Source organism: Macrobrachium rosenbergii, chromosome 11 (genome assembly GCF_040412425.1).
Source record: "Macrobrachium rosenbergii isolate ZJJX-2024 chromosome 11, ASM4041242v1, whole genome shotgun sequence".
NCBI classification, from domain to species: Eukaryota; Metazoa; Arthropoda; class Malacostraca; order Decapoda; family Palaemonidae; genus Macrobrachium; species Macrobrachium rosenbergii.
The window spans coordinates 40224831-40240616 of NC_089751.1; the positions used below are offsets into that span (position 1 = coordinate 40224831).

Consider the following 15786-nt stretch of genomic DNA (forward strand, 5'->3'; position numbering starts at 1 on the left):
AATCGTTCCATTATTTTGTAATTTTAGTATTATTTTTTTACACTGTACATTATAGACATAACATAGCGTAGCTTACTTAATTCGGTTAGATATCAAACTTTCAAGTTGCAAAGTTTTCCAACAGCGTGTGAATTATGAGGTACTTTCTAAAGAAAGTTAGTGAATTGCTTTCTCCAGTGAAATTCTCTCTCTCTCTCTCTCTCTCTCTCTCTCTCTCTCTCTCTCTCTCTCTCTCTCTCTCTCAACCGGCAATGGCGTTGAACTTGAAGGTTTCACATTTTCTGCGATGGTCTCGTGCCCACCTGTCTCAAATATCCTCTCCCGTGGGCGTAAATTCTCATGGGGAGGTAAAGACGTGGGCGTGGCTTGGGAGCAGTCCGACAAAAAGTGGGCGGGGTCAATAGAGAATCTGTTCCACTTGCATATCCATGTAAGGAAGAGTCATAAGCGGGCGAAGACAGTACAACGTCAGGTGCGGTAGGCATATGGGGGGATGTGGGCGGCCGTGTGTGTCTTTGTGGGCGGGGAAGACCTGTTCTCCCACGCCCCAGAGGCTGGTTCCTCCTCTCCCCCTCCCCCCTCTAAAACTCTCTCTCTCTCTCTCTCTCTCTCTCTCTCTCTCTCTCTCTCTCTCTCTCTCTCGTTTTCATAATGCTTTAAACTTCATTAATATTTACATTATTTTTATATTCATATTGTTTACAAAGACATATATTTGCAAAGGTGGCTAAACGTCGCAACGCTGGATTATATAAATAAATCAACCAGTCGAGCCCCATAGTTTTAGTATTAGTTCTACCCCGGATTTTTGATAATGTGATATATAACACAACTTCGCCTGGGGTCAGAGCAAATAACTTGGAATAACCTTTGGTCCCACTATTAAATATCCTTGGTACTGTAATGACCATTAATATTACAATTGAGAAAATATTGATCGAGTAAGAGAGAGAGAGAGAGAGAGAGAGAGAGAGAGAGAGAGAGAGAGAGAGAGAGAGAGCTCATTTTTAACTAAATAAGTTAAATTCTTTAAATGACATGGATATTTCATAGGGAATTTAATAAAAATTATGTTCATATGAAAAGAGTACCAAATTCAGTCCCTTGATATACGTGCATTTAAAAGATTGATTTTGTCTGCCTAAACCCAATAAAATGTATCCTTAAGTTCAACTTAATTCCTTCACTGGAATAAAGGGAAAAATCCATCCAATTGTCTACCGATCAGCAAATATTTCTTGTATATTGTGAGATGTTTTAGATAATCAGTCGAATACCAAGGCATCGAATCAGTCCATTAGTTTCAAAATTATTAGTCGATACGAAGATCCTTAAATGTTAGCTATATCCAGTTGATTTGAAAGGCATTGATAAATTCACTGAATAATGAATCATGTGCATAATCTTCTAGGTTCTAGAATTACAGATATATTTAGCCATTTGATTCTGAAATCCTGTCCATATCCTGTCGAGTATAAATCAAGATTTTTTTTTAAAAAAGATCTTACAATATAGGATATATATATCTAATCATAAAGTCTTATATAATAAGCAGTTGATAATACTATTATTAATATGCTGAGGTAATTATATTCACAGAATAGTTGTATAGATTTCAAGTTTATTTGAACATTACCTTATCTATGATCAAATGAATATATACACATCTCAATTTACACTGAATTATCTATAGCTATATATATATATATATATATATATATATATATATATATATATATATATATATATATATATATATATATATATATATATATATATATATATATATATATATATATATGTATGTATGTATGTATGTATGTATATACATATGTGTGTGTGCGTGTGTATGCAAATCCACAAGTGTCGTTTAATATCCATTTTACTAAACCTCGGGAATAGCTTACACGCAAGGAATATTATAATTTATAAGTCCTTGGTCACCAGAGCCTGCTTTAGAAAAAACGTAGACAGCGACTTTGACCACCGAGCCGTCAATGGTCAAGGTCACTGGCTATCGTTTTTCTAAACCAGGCAACGGTTTGAATCCGAAGAACTTATCAGTTATAATTCTCCTTGGGTGAAAGTTATCCCCAAGGACTATTGAACTGGATTTTACTCGATATTTGTGGCTTAATATTTGAGAATATGAAAAAGCCATGCGTGTATAAGTAGCAAAAATAATTCATATACACACATATATATGTATATATACGTATATTGTATATATATACATATATCTATATATATATATATTTTTTTATATGTATATATATGTATATATATATGTATATATATATATATATATATATATATATATATATATATATATATATTGTGTGTGATAGCTATAGGCAAACAATATGTGAAATGAATGACATGCAAATTGCCTCTGTTTTATACAACTTCTCAAAGAAATTTTGTATGTATTCTTATTATCAACTTAATCAGGCAACTCTAATCTTCTAACATACATCACAGTCGAGCCATTTAATTTCTGGGCAATGGTTTCCATTAGATGAAAAATACTTTAGCAAAGGAAATTCTCTACCTACGTATTTGGGGGAGGTGAAGTGTTTTTGATGTAGGGGTAGGGGAGTGGGGTGTACGTGGGCGTGGTGATTTGGCCGGAGGAGGGAAGGGGTTGGATGAGTAGGAGGGGAGGGGTTTGGAGGGTAGGAGGGGAGGGGTTGGAGAGGTAGGAGGGGAGGGGGTTGGAGGGGTAGGGGTTGGGGAGTAGGAAGGGGGGGTAGGGGTTGGGGCGTAGGAGGGGGAAGGGGTTGGAGGGGAGGGGTTGGAGGAGCAGGAGGGGTAGGGGTTGGAGGGGTAGGAGGAGTAGGGCGTTGGGGGAGTAGGAGGGGAAAGGGGTTGGAGGAGTAGGAGTGGTAGGGGGTTGGAGGAGTAGGAGGGAGAGGGGTTGGAGGAGCAGAAGGGGTGGGGGTTGGAGGAGTAGGAGGGAGAAGGGGTTGGAGGAGCAGAAGGGGTAGGGGTTGGAGGAGTAGGAGGGAGAAGGGGTTGGAGGAGCAGAAGGGGTAGGGGTTGGAGGAGTAGGTGGAGTAGGAGGGGAGGGGCTGGAGGAGCAGGAGGGTATGGGATTGGAGGAGGGGAGGGGGTTGGCGGAGTAGGAGGGGTAGGGGTTGGAGGAGTAGGAGGGGTAGGGGTTGGAGGAGCAGGAGGGGTAGGGGTTGGAGGAGCAGGAGGGTTGGGGTTGGAGGAGCAGGAGGGGAGGGGTTGAAGGAGTAGGAGGGGGAAGGGGTTGGAGGAGCAGGAGGGAGGGGTTGGAGGAGTAGGAGGGGAGTGGGTTGGAGGAGCAGGAGGGGTAAGGGGTTGGAGGAGCAGGATGGGTAGGGGTTGGAGGAGTTGGAGGAAGGGGTTGGAGGAGCAGGAGGATAGGGGTTGGAGGAGTAGGAGGGGAGGGGGTTGGAGGAGCAGGAGAGGTAAGGGATGGAGGAGCAGGAGGGGGGGGGGGTTTGAGGAGCAGGAGGGGAGGGGGTTGGAGGAGGAGCAGGAGGGGAGGAGTTGGAGGAGCAGGAAGGGGAGGGGTTGGAGGAGTAGGAGGGGGAAGGGGTTGGAAGAGTAGGAGGGGGAGGGGGGAACGGGAGGGGAATGGAAAGAAGGGGCTTTAGCACCGCGTTCGTTTAAAAATCACGATTTAAATTGAAGAGAAGAACAATCTGCAAACAGACTTTACGATGAAAACGCAACTGAATCACATTTCTAGACTCCCAGAGAAGTTGGACAGCTAAGTGGCAAGAGATCAATGGGGATATATAAAAAGTAAAAGTTTCAGAGGGCACTTTAGCTGAAGCCGAAGGAACTTGTAAAAATCCTCGAGCACCCTCTACGAAGCGCCCTGCGGAACGCACTGTAGGCGGTCCCCTCCCGCGGAGTTAAATTTGTTTACTCTTCCTAGAGAAGGTAACCAAACAAACTGATATTCATGATAAATTTTCTAACTTTCTAATTGTACTTATAATTTTCTCATTTTACTTCAAATGCTATTACTCTCTCTATATTTGTGACGCTGTATCATTAATATTATTATTTAATGATAATAATAATAAACAGCACCAAATAACTGTCGAGGGAACAAAACTCTCGCCCAGAACTACAAGCCAAGAGGACAAGCGGAACTGTGTTCCTTGAAGTCTCTTCACCTCAAAGGTCAATCATCTATCAAGGTGTCTTGGGTGAAAGACGGGTGATACCTCATCCGCGGTTGTCTTCCACACATTCTGGCTTCATTAGAAACAACACCTCATTAACATTTGCTTTCGCCCGAGCTTTATTTGTGCGTCCTCTCTCTCTCTCTCTCTCTCTCTCTCTCTCTCTCTCTCTCTCTCTCTCTCTGTGGTTTAGCTGGGGCGAGGTCAGAAGTGAAATGTCAGGAGTGGACAAAAAAAGATACTCAGTTATTGTCATGAATTAGGAATTTTGGACTGAACTGAGTTATTTCACTTTAAATCTAATTATTCCGTTTACTTTGATTTAATATTTGTATTTATATATGTTTCCTTTCACAACACATTTCCATAAAGCACCCATTTCACACACTACAAGAACCCCACCCTCGGCTGCTACACTATTTCTTTTTCTGCCGTCTGTTTTTACATTTTATCACTGCACAGCCACACCTTCTTATTGTCCAAACACACTCTGACCCGGATACCAGCTCTCATAGTATTATCATTTCTTCCTTTTATCCTTTTCAATGCTGGACCTTACACTGTTACTAACTTGACTTTGCAACTGCACAAAATCCTAGGACCCCACCTTTGTCCTTTTTCACCCATATCACCTATGTCTTCCTGACACAGTTATCACGATACCTTTCCATCTCTGGCATCTCTCACCCACCCATGCACCATTCCTCTTTGTCCTTTCCAGACACTAAGTCCACAAGTTCAAGCTTTCTCGCCTTGAACACATCAACAATCACAGGCTTTTTCATCTGTACCTCACCCGGACACACTGAAAATCACACAAAAAAAAAACTGAACGTTACTTCTCTGACATGAGCACAAGGTGTAAGGTAGAAAACCTCATGAAATATATTTGTCTTATATCATTATACATTTGTGTCTCTTGCCACTGACGATTCCAAGTGCAGCCAAGCTAAGATCCTCTGTGGAAACACAAAGTTAAATGCTTGAAACCTTTGTGTCGACATAGATGCGAGAAAGTTCAATATATGTCTTGTTGGGATGAGGTTGTTAGCCTAGTGCACTGCACCGTGCGTGTCCAAGATGCTTGTATGTTGATAGCGTCTAGCGTTTCCTGGTGGTCACCTGCCCAAGAACTGACCAGACATCGAGTAGCTCAGTGGCAGAGAGTTACTTTTGAATTTGCGTGGCGTAATGTTCGATTCCCGGTCTGCCACTCATCAGTCGACCCAGCTGTCCACTTAACTTTGGTTCACCATATATATATATATATATATATATATATATATATATATATATATATATATATATATATATATATATATAGGTTTTAGGAATTTTCTGAGGAATATATATATATATATATATATATATATATATATATATATATATATATATATATATATATATATAATATATATATATATATATATATATATATATATAAATTTTTTTCCACTTGAATATTGTAACTTATTTGTTTATTTCTAACAGAAATTATGAATTATGATCTTAATACAATAATAGTTTCAGTGGACAACTTGCTTATTACTTCATTCAAATAAAATGAGATCCTCCTTTTAAAAAGATTGATAAAGTTATTGGTATACCGTCCGGAAGTGGAAAACTTCAAGTGTTCCTGAGTTCTCCTTTCATTCTGTACCATAGACCTTAATGCAGATCTACTGAATCATTAAAGATACAAATCTTATCATTTTGGCAAAATGGCAAAATACAGCTACGTTAGTCGTATTGCTTTAAACAAAGTGAAAAATTATGCAGTGTTATTGTGATGGTCACCATAAGTAGGAAGAATGTCTAGTTATATTTCCTCTTTGTTTTCCCTCCTGTCTGTGTGTGTGTGTTTTTATACAGTGTAATAGTTTCGTGATGGTCACCGTAAGAGGAAAGAATGCCTAGTTATATTTCCCTTTTTTCTCCTTCCTGTATTGTGTGAGTGTGTGTGTTTTTTTTTTTTATGCAGTGTAATAGTTTGGTGATGGTCACCGTAAGTGGGAAGAATGTCGCGTTATATTTCCTCTTTTTTCCTTCCTATCTTTGTGTGTGTGTGTGTGTGTGTGTGTGGTGATGTGCCTGACACATTTTCCATCGTTGCTGAAATGTACCTCGACAGAAGGGACCTTCTTTCCGTTACTGTCTTGCTCATCACAGCGGTGACCTTCAGGAACTGCTCTTTGCGCGTTCACTCCTCAACTGATGATTCTGCTCTTTACGAATCCTCTCCCTCTCTCCTTTTGTTACGAATACATTCTTTGCTTCGTTGTAGTTTGTCAGAAGTTTAGCATTAAGTCTTTTTATTTATAACTCTCGTCATTCCATAGAAGTTCGATCGTAGTCTGCCTTAATCTTGTTTCAGGCTTAACGGAGACTTTTTTTTTTTTTTTGTCATCGTCGACTTTTCAGTAAAATTTTTATTCAGTCTTATAAGAGGATTAACCGGATAGGATTTTAATCTCTTGGTTTAACTGTCATTTGTGTCTCCTTACTGTAAATGTATTTTGAACTCGGTATTGAATAGTATCAGAGTTATAAGAACTTCGGTAAGTACAAATGATTCTCCTGAAATGAAGTCTGTAACGTTTTCCTTTTCACATAGATTTCTCCTCTGAGCAGCTATTTTTATTTTTTTATCTTTTATTAGAGAAAATATACAATATTTTACATTTTTAATAGTATTACAATGAGAATTTAATCAAAGTTAGCTATTTCGGACAATTTTCCATTACTGTATAAAATATTACTTGTCTTGTGTCTTTAAAACCATTCTGTATAGCCTATCTTTTTTGCTGATCAATAACTTTGCTTGTACTTCCTGCCTTCAGTTAATTCCCCACCATCAGAAGGTAATTTTCTTAATTTATACATTTACCACACTCTGCAACGTTTTCCAAAGCTTTAGAGAAAAAACCATGTTTTACATTTTTAAATTCATTAGGTTGCTGTAGTAAATATTAAACGAAATTACTGCGTTTCTCTCTCTCTCTCCCTCTCTCTCTCTCTCTCTCTCTCTCTCTCTCTCTCTCTCTCTCTCTCTGACAGGTTAAAATTAAGTATTCAGAAACATTTATAAAGACTGTTTCGATGGCCGTAATTCAGTAATTATAAAAAATATAAATTTTGAGGAGACCAAATATTGTTATGTGGATAAAAAAAAGTGTTCTAAGTATAGAACATCTAAATTTCTTAAATTCTGAACAAATCACCAAGAGTAACCACAGATACTATGTATATATATATATATATATATATATATATATATATATATATATATATATATATATATATATATATATATATATATATATATAAACTTCAAGCTAAAGAGATATATATATATATATATATATATATATATATATATATATATATATATATATATATATATATATATATATATGTATATAAAAACACATAGCTTCAAGTTAAATTACAGTAGTTACGGAAACAAAATCAAAAGCGATTTCCGGGTAGGTGACAGGTGACCCCAACAGACGCCAGAGCCCGTGCAAGCCCAACACGTTCGGTTGCTGTAGGTCCTGTTCGATACAAGTACTGAAACGAACCGGACGCATACCTAACTTCCGCTTGCATCAGCAAACTCAACCTAAGTAACGGCGAAGGCAGCAAATTTTCGTGGCGTCGGTCCTGTAGTTAAGCTCTGTGACCCTTTTCCCTCTGGCTATGTTGAAATCTACGCTAATATGTACTTAACACACACACACACACACACTCACACCTACACACACACACTAGATATATATATATATATATATATATATATATATATATATATATATATATATATATATATATATATATACACTTTATTTCGCGTGGTAAAGTGATGAAATATTTTTCACATACTTTTGATTATAGTTTAAGATATAGTGATTATGGCGGGATTAGAAATTAATAATTTTAAAGCCACTTGTGTAAAGCATGTTTTCGGTTATCTGTGGCAATACACACACACACTACACTTTTCTTTACAGCCTATGCATCGTATTTATTTTTTATTCTCAAAAATAAAGGCTCAGTTTTCCCTACAGAAGCACAGTATATGGCTTTGACAAGTCGAAATTTCATATTTTAACATAAGTTTTGAAATATGTAGTGATACTGAACAAGAGATTAGATAACCATTCGATATCGATACAGCAATAAGTAAAGATATTAATCAGCCTCTCCTCCATATTCCATGCAATTTTTTAATGCTAATTCTGTCCTTTGACTTTTCGAGAAAAGGGCGACAATCATATTCCCAGCGGCTTATGAAAAGTACTCTTGTAATACCTATAAAGAATAATGTAATTATGCTCATCATTCCGGCTTTTAAGTCTAAATACTTATGGCTCACAAGAATGGATAAGGTGGGAAATATATATCTAATTTTTTCTGAACTTCACTGGGGGGAAGTAGTTACAGTAGGTGTGAGAGATGAGTGAGGGTCTCACGGTGGTGTACCGCCACCCAGCGGAGCATTGGTTATAGGTGATGAGCTGCCTTAACCTTTACATTTCTGAATATACATCATTTCCCTTTTCCCTTTCAATCCTTATCTCACTTTCGTTCCCCCACCTATTCGAATTGGTTTCTTGTCTACAGTTCTCGTTCTTAAACTTGTTCTTGGTTTTATGTAAGTGTTTTTGATAGACCGAAATAATATCTGCGCCTGTCGACACGGTTTTGCTATACTCGCCTCCACAGAATTTTTCCGTTTCACTATGTCCAAGTTCACTTGAACTGAAGCTTATTTTATGCTGTCAAGATTAAAAATTTTTACTCCATTGATTCAGGTAATTGATAATATTTCCTTGAAGCTTTCAAGCTTTTCAATGTCAGTGATAATCTCACGTTTCAGGAGATCATTAATTTTCATGTTACCAGAACTTAGTCCCATTTTTCGTAAATGTGAGGTTCCAGGGATCTCAATGTTTCCTGGAATACCGATCTCAGGGCTGGATATTGAAGGCTTCCGCGTAGACAAGGAAAGAAAATAAATCGGAAGGTATAATAGTAATGCATTCAGTTAAGAGTAAGAATTGGATTATAAATTTCTGCCTCACGTCGCGATCGAACCCAAGACTGTCAAATGAAAGGCCATGCCCCTTGCCCTTGCCCTTGCCTTTCATTTTTTTAATCTTTGGTTCTATTTTGATGTGATGCAGAAATTTACTATGACACGCGTGACTGCGTTGATTATTTTCAAAACTTAGATTCTCTGAAGAGGTGGCAGAGTGGTTATTCAAACGTAATGTATTCTCAAGTCCTGCACATGTTTTTTTTAATACTGCTGTGTATTAGAGACTCGAACCAGTAACATCTGTCATTTACTTTTGGAACTGACTAATTATTGTAATAGAAAATTATTTTTAGATGAGGTTCCCCTTGAAGCAGCGAAAGCTTAAATTCACCTTCAATTACTATTACCCAAGTAATCAAAGTCAATCCGTATAAATGTACCTTACATCAGGACAACTTTGAAAATGACTTGAATAAGGACTTATTGAAACTGCTTCTAGCGGTCTTTGATTTACTTTACCGTTAGGCTCCCTCATATGAAATTCTTAACTTTGGTGTTGTATGCCTAGTATTTTATCTCAGTCACAGTTTCCTAAAATACCGACACCAGAGAGCTACGGCGCTGGTGTGAGCCATGAATAGCGTAGTACTACCCGCCCTAGTGTTCCAGGACCTATGAAGTTTCTATTACTTCAATATTACTAGTGATAGCGCAGTTGGTCTAGAAAATGTGAGTGCAGCTTCAGAAGATGCATCTTTCGCTGTTGTAATTCTTGCCAACTGAAATTAAATATAGTGTCTAGTGTCAACAACAGAATTCTGGATCGGATCAGTAATGGTAAGGACAATATGTCTGATGTTGCTCGCAGACAAAATTAAGACTTAATCCATTAACTGATCTCATATTCTGGTTCTGCCCCATTGTCTGTTTTGCATGAATAACGGTGCTTGATAATTCTGAATATTTGATGATACTCGATGTTACCATGTTGCCTTCGTTTCCAGGTTACAAAAATATAATGAACATAATGCTGACAAAAGGCTAGATTATTATCAAGGCATCACACCCGTACACATCTATATATATATATATATATATATATATATATATATATATATATATATATATATATATATATATATATATATATATATATATGCCTTGCTTGAAACATATTTCTCTTGTTTTCATACCAGAAGTCTACCCCGAATCTGTATCTCGTACAGAAAGAAACGGCTTTAACTGATTGGTTTAGACTTCATCTATTCGCGAAAGAAATGTTGCTTTGCCGCCACTAGAAACTCTACTGCAGCAGGGAATATCCGTAATTGTTTTTATTGCCCGCCTCTAAGAGCGTCGACATTCACGTTCCATTACTGAGGGAGCCGTTTCAAAGACAAATCCCGAGTACTACTACTACCAGAGCGGCTTTTGTGACAGTGTTGTTGATGCTGATACGCTTTGGTTTAGGAGAGGTTGTTTACCTCTGAAGTTTTTCTGATAGATATCGGTGTGCAAGTTTGCGACTATATTTTGATTTCGCAGTTATTCATTTATTGTCCTCTTCTCTCTGCTTTTCTGTTTGTTCATAAATGGTCATTCTTTTATGTACAAGCTTGCTTATCAAGGCGATAGTTTTGGGGACGGATGCATGAATGGTTTCCCATTTTCACTGGAGAAATTACAACTTTTAATCCTGGTAAATTCTGAGCTCGTATTACTATTGCGATGTTTGGAAGTCAAAGTGTGGTAGGCTGAGAAAGAACCAGATGCTAATTTTAGAAACGACACAGATGAAAAGTGTGACAATAAGCAAAGCGGAGGATGATGAGAAGACCGCTTTTCTAAGTTCTCGTGATTACGAAAAGTCCTATATGCCTTCCCTTATTAAAAACTGTCAGTAACGAAGATGAAAAATAATTACAGAGAAGAACATTATGAGAGAAATTCCAGACAACGGACAGAATGTACCGTCCTAACTGTAATTTAAATATCTTTATCTCTGACATTATAAATTAGACAGCTACTGCTGCCCTTTTTGCCTTACGAGACGTTGACCCTAAGTGGGAAAAACTTCTTTAGCTGCTTTAAAAGCAGGTGATTAATGGAGTTATTTTCTTTTCCGAGAGTTGCACTACTATTGCTTTTCCGCGTGTCTTTAATTCTGACGCTTTAAAGTCAGTACAAAATTTGTCAGTTGCGATGAATTAAAATATTTTGCTTCGGGATCCCAGGTATGGATTAGTAAAGGGATATCAAGTATACTTCTTCTAAGAGAAACGTAGATGCACACATGAGTACGCGATGTGTATATGTATATATATACTGTGTGTGTATGCATATATATTTATATATAGATATATATATATATATATATATATATATATATATATATGTACACATATATACATTATCATATATATATATATATATATATATATATATATATATATATATATATATATATATATATATATACATATATCTATATATATATATGTGTGTATATATATATAATTATCTGTATATACATATATATATATATACATTATATATATATATATATATACAGTATATTATTTATATATATATATATATATATACATATATATATATATATATATATATATATATATATATATATATATATATATATATATATACGTACACACACACAATGTGTACAGAAACACATATATTTACTGGATATTTTGCATACTGTTGAATGTATTAAGAGATAATAATTTACTGTCTCATCTTGCATATATATATATAATATATATATATATATATATATATATATATATATATATATATATATATATATATATATATATATATATATATATATATATATATATGCAAGTTGCCAGATGAATCCACAGTAAACAGAGCATGAGTCACATGAAATCCCTTCCACGACCACTGGGGACTGTATGGCATCACTCGCTAATCCCTAACCACCAAAGTCTCCGCATGAAGCTCTAGCTCATCACATTATTTTGTTAATTTAGCATCGAATAAACCCATTCAGGAAGAAACCCGAGTTTCATGAACACACGGACCTCAGAATGAACGCCAGAAGGAAACCCGAGTCGCTTATCCTTACGGACCTCGGAATCTCCTAGTTACCCCCCAGGGCCCCGGCCCCCTTCCCCCAACAAACCAAGAGTTGTCACTTACCTCATCAGGATCAGGCGAAGGTTATTGACCGTGGAATCTTCGTTTGTTCTGCGTTTGCGACGAAAGTTTCTCTTCTTTGATTCCTGATGACTGGAAGAGTTGGAGGTAGACGGCAGAGGGAAATAGACTAGAGAGAGATGGGTCTATTTATTGCAGAGAGTGAGAAAAAGGGGAAGAGGTTTAAAAAGACTTGAGGGCGAGAGAGAGTGGGAGGGACACAACTGAATCTTCTGTCAGAGGAAGGAAAAGAAAAAAGGGACAAACGCCTATTAAATGAATACAGTAGAAAGGAAGAGCCAAAAAGTAAAGGCTGAAGGATCTCTGTCACTTCTTAAGCCCCAAACTTTCTGGATTCCCCTTCATCAGGATTACTCATAGAAGATGGTGGAGCCATTGTTTACTTTGTCTCTCTTCTTCTTCTTCTTCTTCTTTTTTTTTTACTTAGGTCAAAGTTTTCACCAGAAGAATGAACACATTCACTAGCCACTATTTATCATCAATTTTTCACTCAGTTTCGGATGTTTTTCCCAAAATTTCCCCTTGTATAACACTGGATTGACATCAGTATGACAACTCATTTCTCCGGAACTTTAAGTCAGCTTTTTAAGATCTGTTTGTGATTTCTGTACGAAAAGGGGAGAGCTACAAAATATTTTCCTTTAGAAAATACTCCTCTTTTTTTTTTAGCTACAAAAATAATTTTTTTCTTTCACTAAGATATCACAGTGAGTGGGATGGTTACCTAATTTTACTTTCGATTTTACTTTGCAGTTCCGTGACTGATCTTTCGCTTCACCAATCTCAGTACGCGTGAGGAATCTGTTTCCCTTTAAATGTTGACGTAATTAGTTTTCACGAGGGAATTGTCATATTTCCTTTCCATGCAGCGCTCGGAGATGCAAAGTTATTGTCATCACAAGTGTTCATTTCTCCTCGGCCTGAAAAACAAAAGAAATAGAGGCTAAAAACAGTAGTGCAAAGCGTCACCACTATTTGTATAACATGTATGTATATGTATATATATATATATATATATATATATATGTGTGTGTGTGTGTGTGTGTGTGTGTATATATATATATATATATATATATATATATATATATATATATATATATATATATATATTATATATATATATATATATATATATATATATACATATATATGTAATATATATATGTATATATATACATACATACGAAATTTTTTATCACACCGTGATTTATATACAATCATGGAGCTACAAATGTTGCTTAATATCAAATTCACGCTACCTCGGAAATATCTCCGATGGAGAATTATCACCGAAGGGGAATTTATAAGTGATAAATGGACTGGTACTGCCGGGTCACGAACCCTCTTGATACCTCAGTGGTAACGTCGACTGGAGTTGCTGGATAAGTTCTGTGTCGAGGGTTCGTGACCTGGCAGTACCAATCCATTTATCACTTATAAATTCCCCTTCGGTGATAGTTCTCCATCGGAGATATTCCCAAGGTAGCGTGAATTTGATATTAAGCGACATTTGTAGCTTCATGATTATATACATACATACATACATACATACATATATGTATATATATATATATATATATATATATATATATATATATATATATATATATATATATATATATATATATATATTTAGTGACAGATTTAGAGCGTAACCTATATATAACCGAGCTTCCTGGTACATACAATATATCCTGGAATAGTGCTTCAGAAGGAAATGCAATTTTAGAAATCAACTAGACGAAGAAAATTCACTGTAAAGGAATCCACCGTGGACTCTGTAACACCTCTATGCTTTTCCTTTCAACTTTTGAAATTGCATCATGACATTCCTCTGTAACGTCTGCTTACATCGCAGTGCGAAACTTTTCGAGAAAACTTGAAAAACCTTATAACATTTTTTCTTTTAGTATTGACATACACAGATACAAAATACGATACAGTGTGAACGCTGAATGATCACCCGTTGGACTTCATAACAAATACAGATTTGTCCAGCGGTGACACCACGGGCCTGGATCATTTTCTTATACTAAGCAGCACTGGGTACAGAGGTATCAAATAACTCATTATCAAAGTCTGAGAGACAATCATGAGCTCAACGATAATTTATAATGAAATGTTACAAGCCACTTTTAGTTTTCTGTAGAAAAAAACTATTGCTGTTGCTTTGTCTGTCCGTCAGCGCTTTTTCTGTCCGCCCACAAATCTTAAAAACAACTGAGGCTAGAGGGCTGCAAATTGATATGTGTTGATCATCCACCCTCCGATCATCAAACATACCAAATTGCAGCCCTCTAGCCTCAGTATTTTTCTTTTTTAATTTAAGGTTAAATTTAGCCATAATCATGCGTCTGGCAACGCTGTAGGACAGGCCACCTCCGGGCAGTGGCTGAAAGTTTCATGGGCCGCGGCTCATGTAGCATTATACCGAGACCACCGAAAGATAGATCTACTTTCGGTGGCCTTGATTATATGTTTTACAGAAAACACGATTGCGCCGAAGAAACTTCGGCACATTTTTTACTCTCTGTTTTTGCGAACAGCTTCTCTAGGTATTTTTCCATGTCGTCCTCGACGCTGGTGCAAAGTTTTATCATGATATTGAGCGACTTTGTGTATTTATTTTAAAATTCTTTTTGTGGCTGTTAATGGAACTTGCTGGATACTATCACGCCATTGCACCCTGATGATGATGATGACGACGATGATGATACAAGGCTTGTCTTTATTTGATTACCATTATCATCTTACATACAAAGAGCATACTGTAGATGATTAATCGTAAAGTAAAATTACGAACAGTGGCCTCTTGAGTAAATAAAAACAAAAGAAGCGGAATAAAAGTCAGCACAAAAGCCATGAATTATTTACTGAACTGGCAAGGCTTCATAATTCATTTCCAATCATTTTAAAGAATAATTGAATAACGCACTACAAGAAATATAGAAAGGAGTGAACGTATTAATTGTACCTATACTTCTCTTAATGCTAACCTTGTTTTACAACGTACAATAAAACAATAATACAATCAGCAGGACAGTTTCTCAATCAGTGGAAAATGGAGCCCCCAAAAAACCTGACGAATTTTGAATATAACTCAATTTTTTTTCTCATTGTAAATTACAGCAACAAAGTTCAGATGTTTATTACTTCTACCAAGACGGTGGGGGAGGGGGGTGTGGAGGGTTTTGGGGTGGGGGATTTCATCCGTGTCCGGCTGTCTGTCTCTCTGTATGTCTGTCTGTCTGTCTAACGCTGTCAGGGTGTTAATGAAATACATAGAGAACGCATGGCAGGTTCTTCTTGGAACTTAGTAATTGGGTGAACACTCCCGGGTTATTATTATTATTATTATTATTATTATTATTATTATTA

General features: G+C 36.6%; 1 protein-coding gene across 1 annotated transcript; it reads right to left on the bottom strand.

The window, feature by feature from the left end:
• Nucleotides 1-2551: 2551 nt before the first annotated feature.
• Nucleotides 2552-12784, bottom strand: LOC136843518 (uncharacterized). Its single transcript, XM_067112053.1, has 3 exons — nucleotides 12735-12784; nucleotides 12391-12480; nucleotides 2552-3620 (listed from the first exon to the last, which is right to left on the bottom strand). The coding sequence occupies exons 1-3, from the start codon at nucleotides 12782-12784 to the stop codon at nucleotides 2552-2554; spliced, it is 1209 nt and encodes a 402-aa protein (XP_066968154.1).
• Between the last annotated feature and the right edge of the window lie 3002 nt (nucleotides 12785-15786).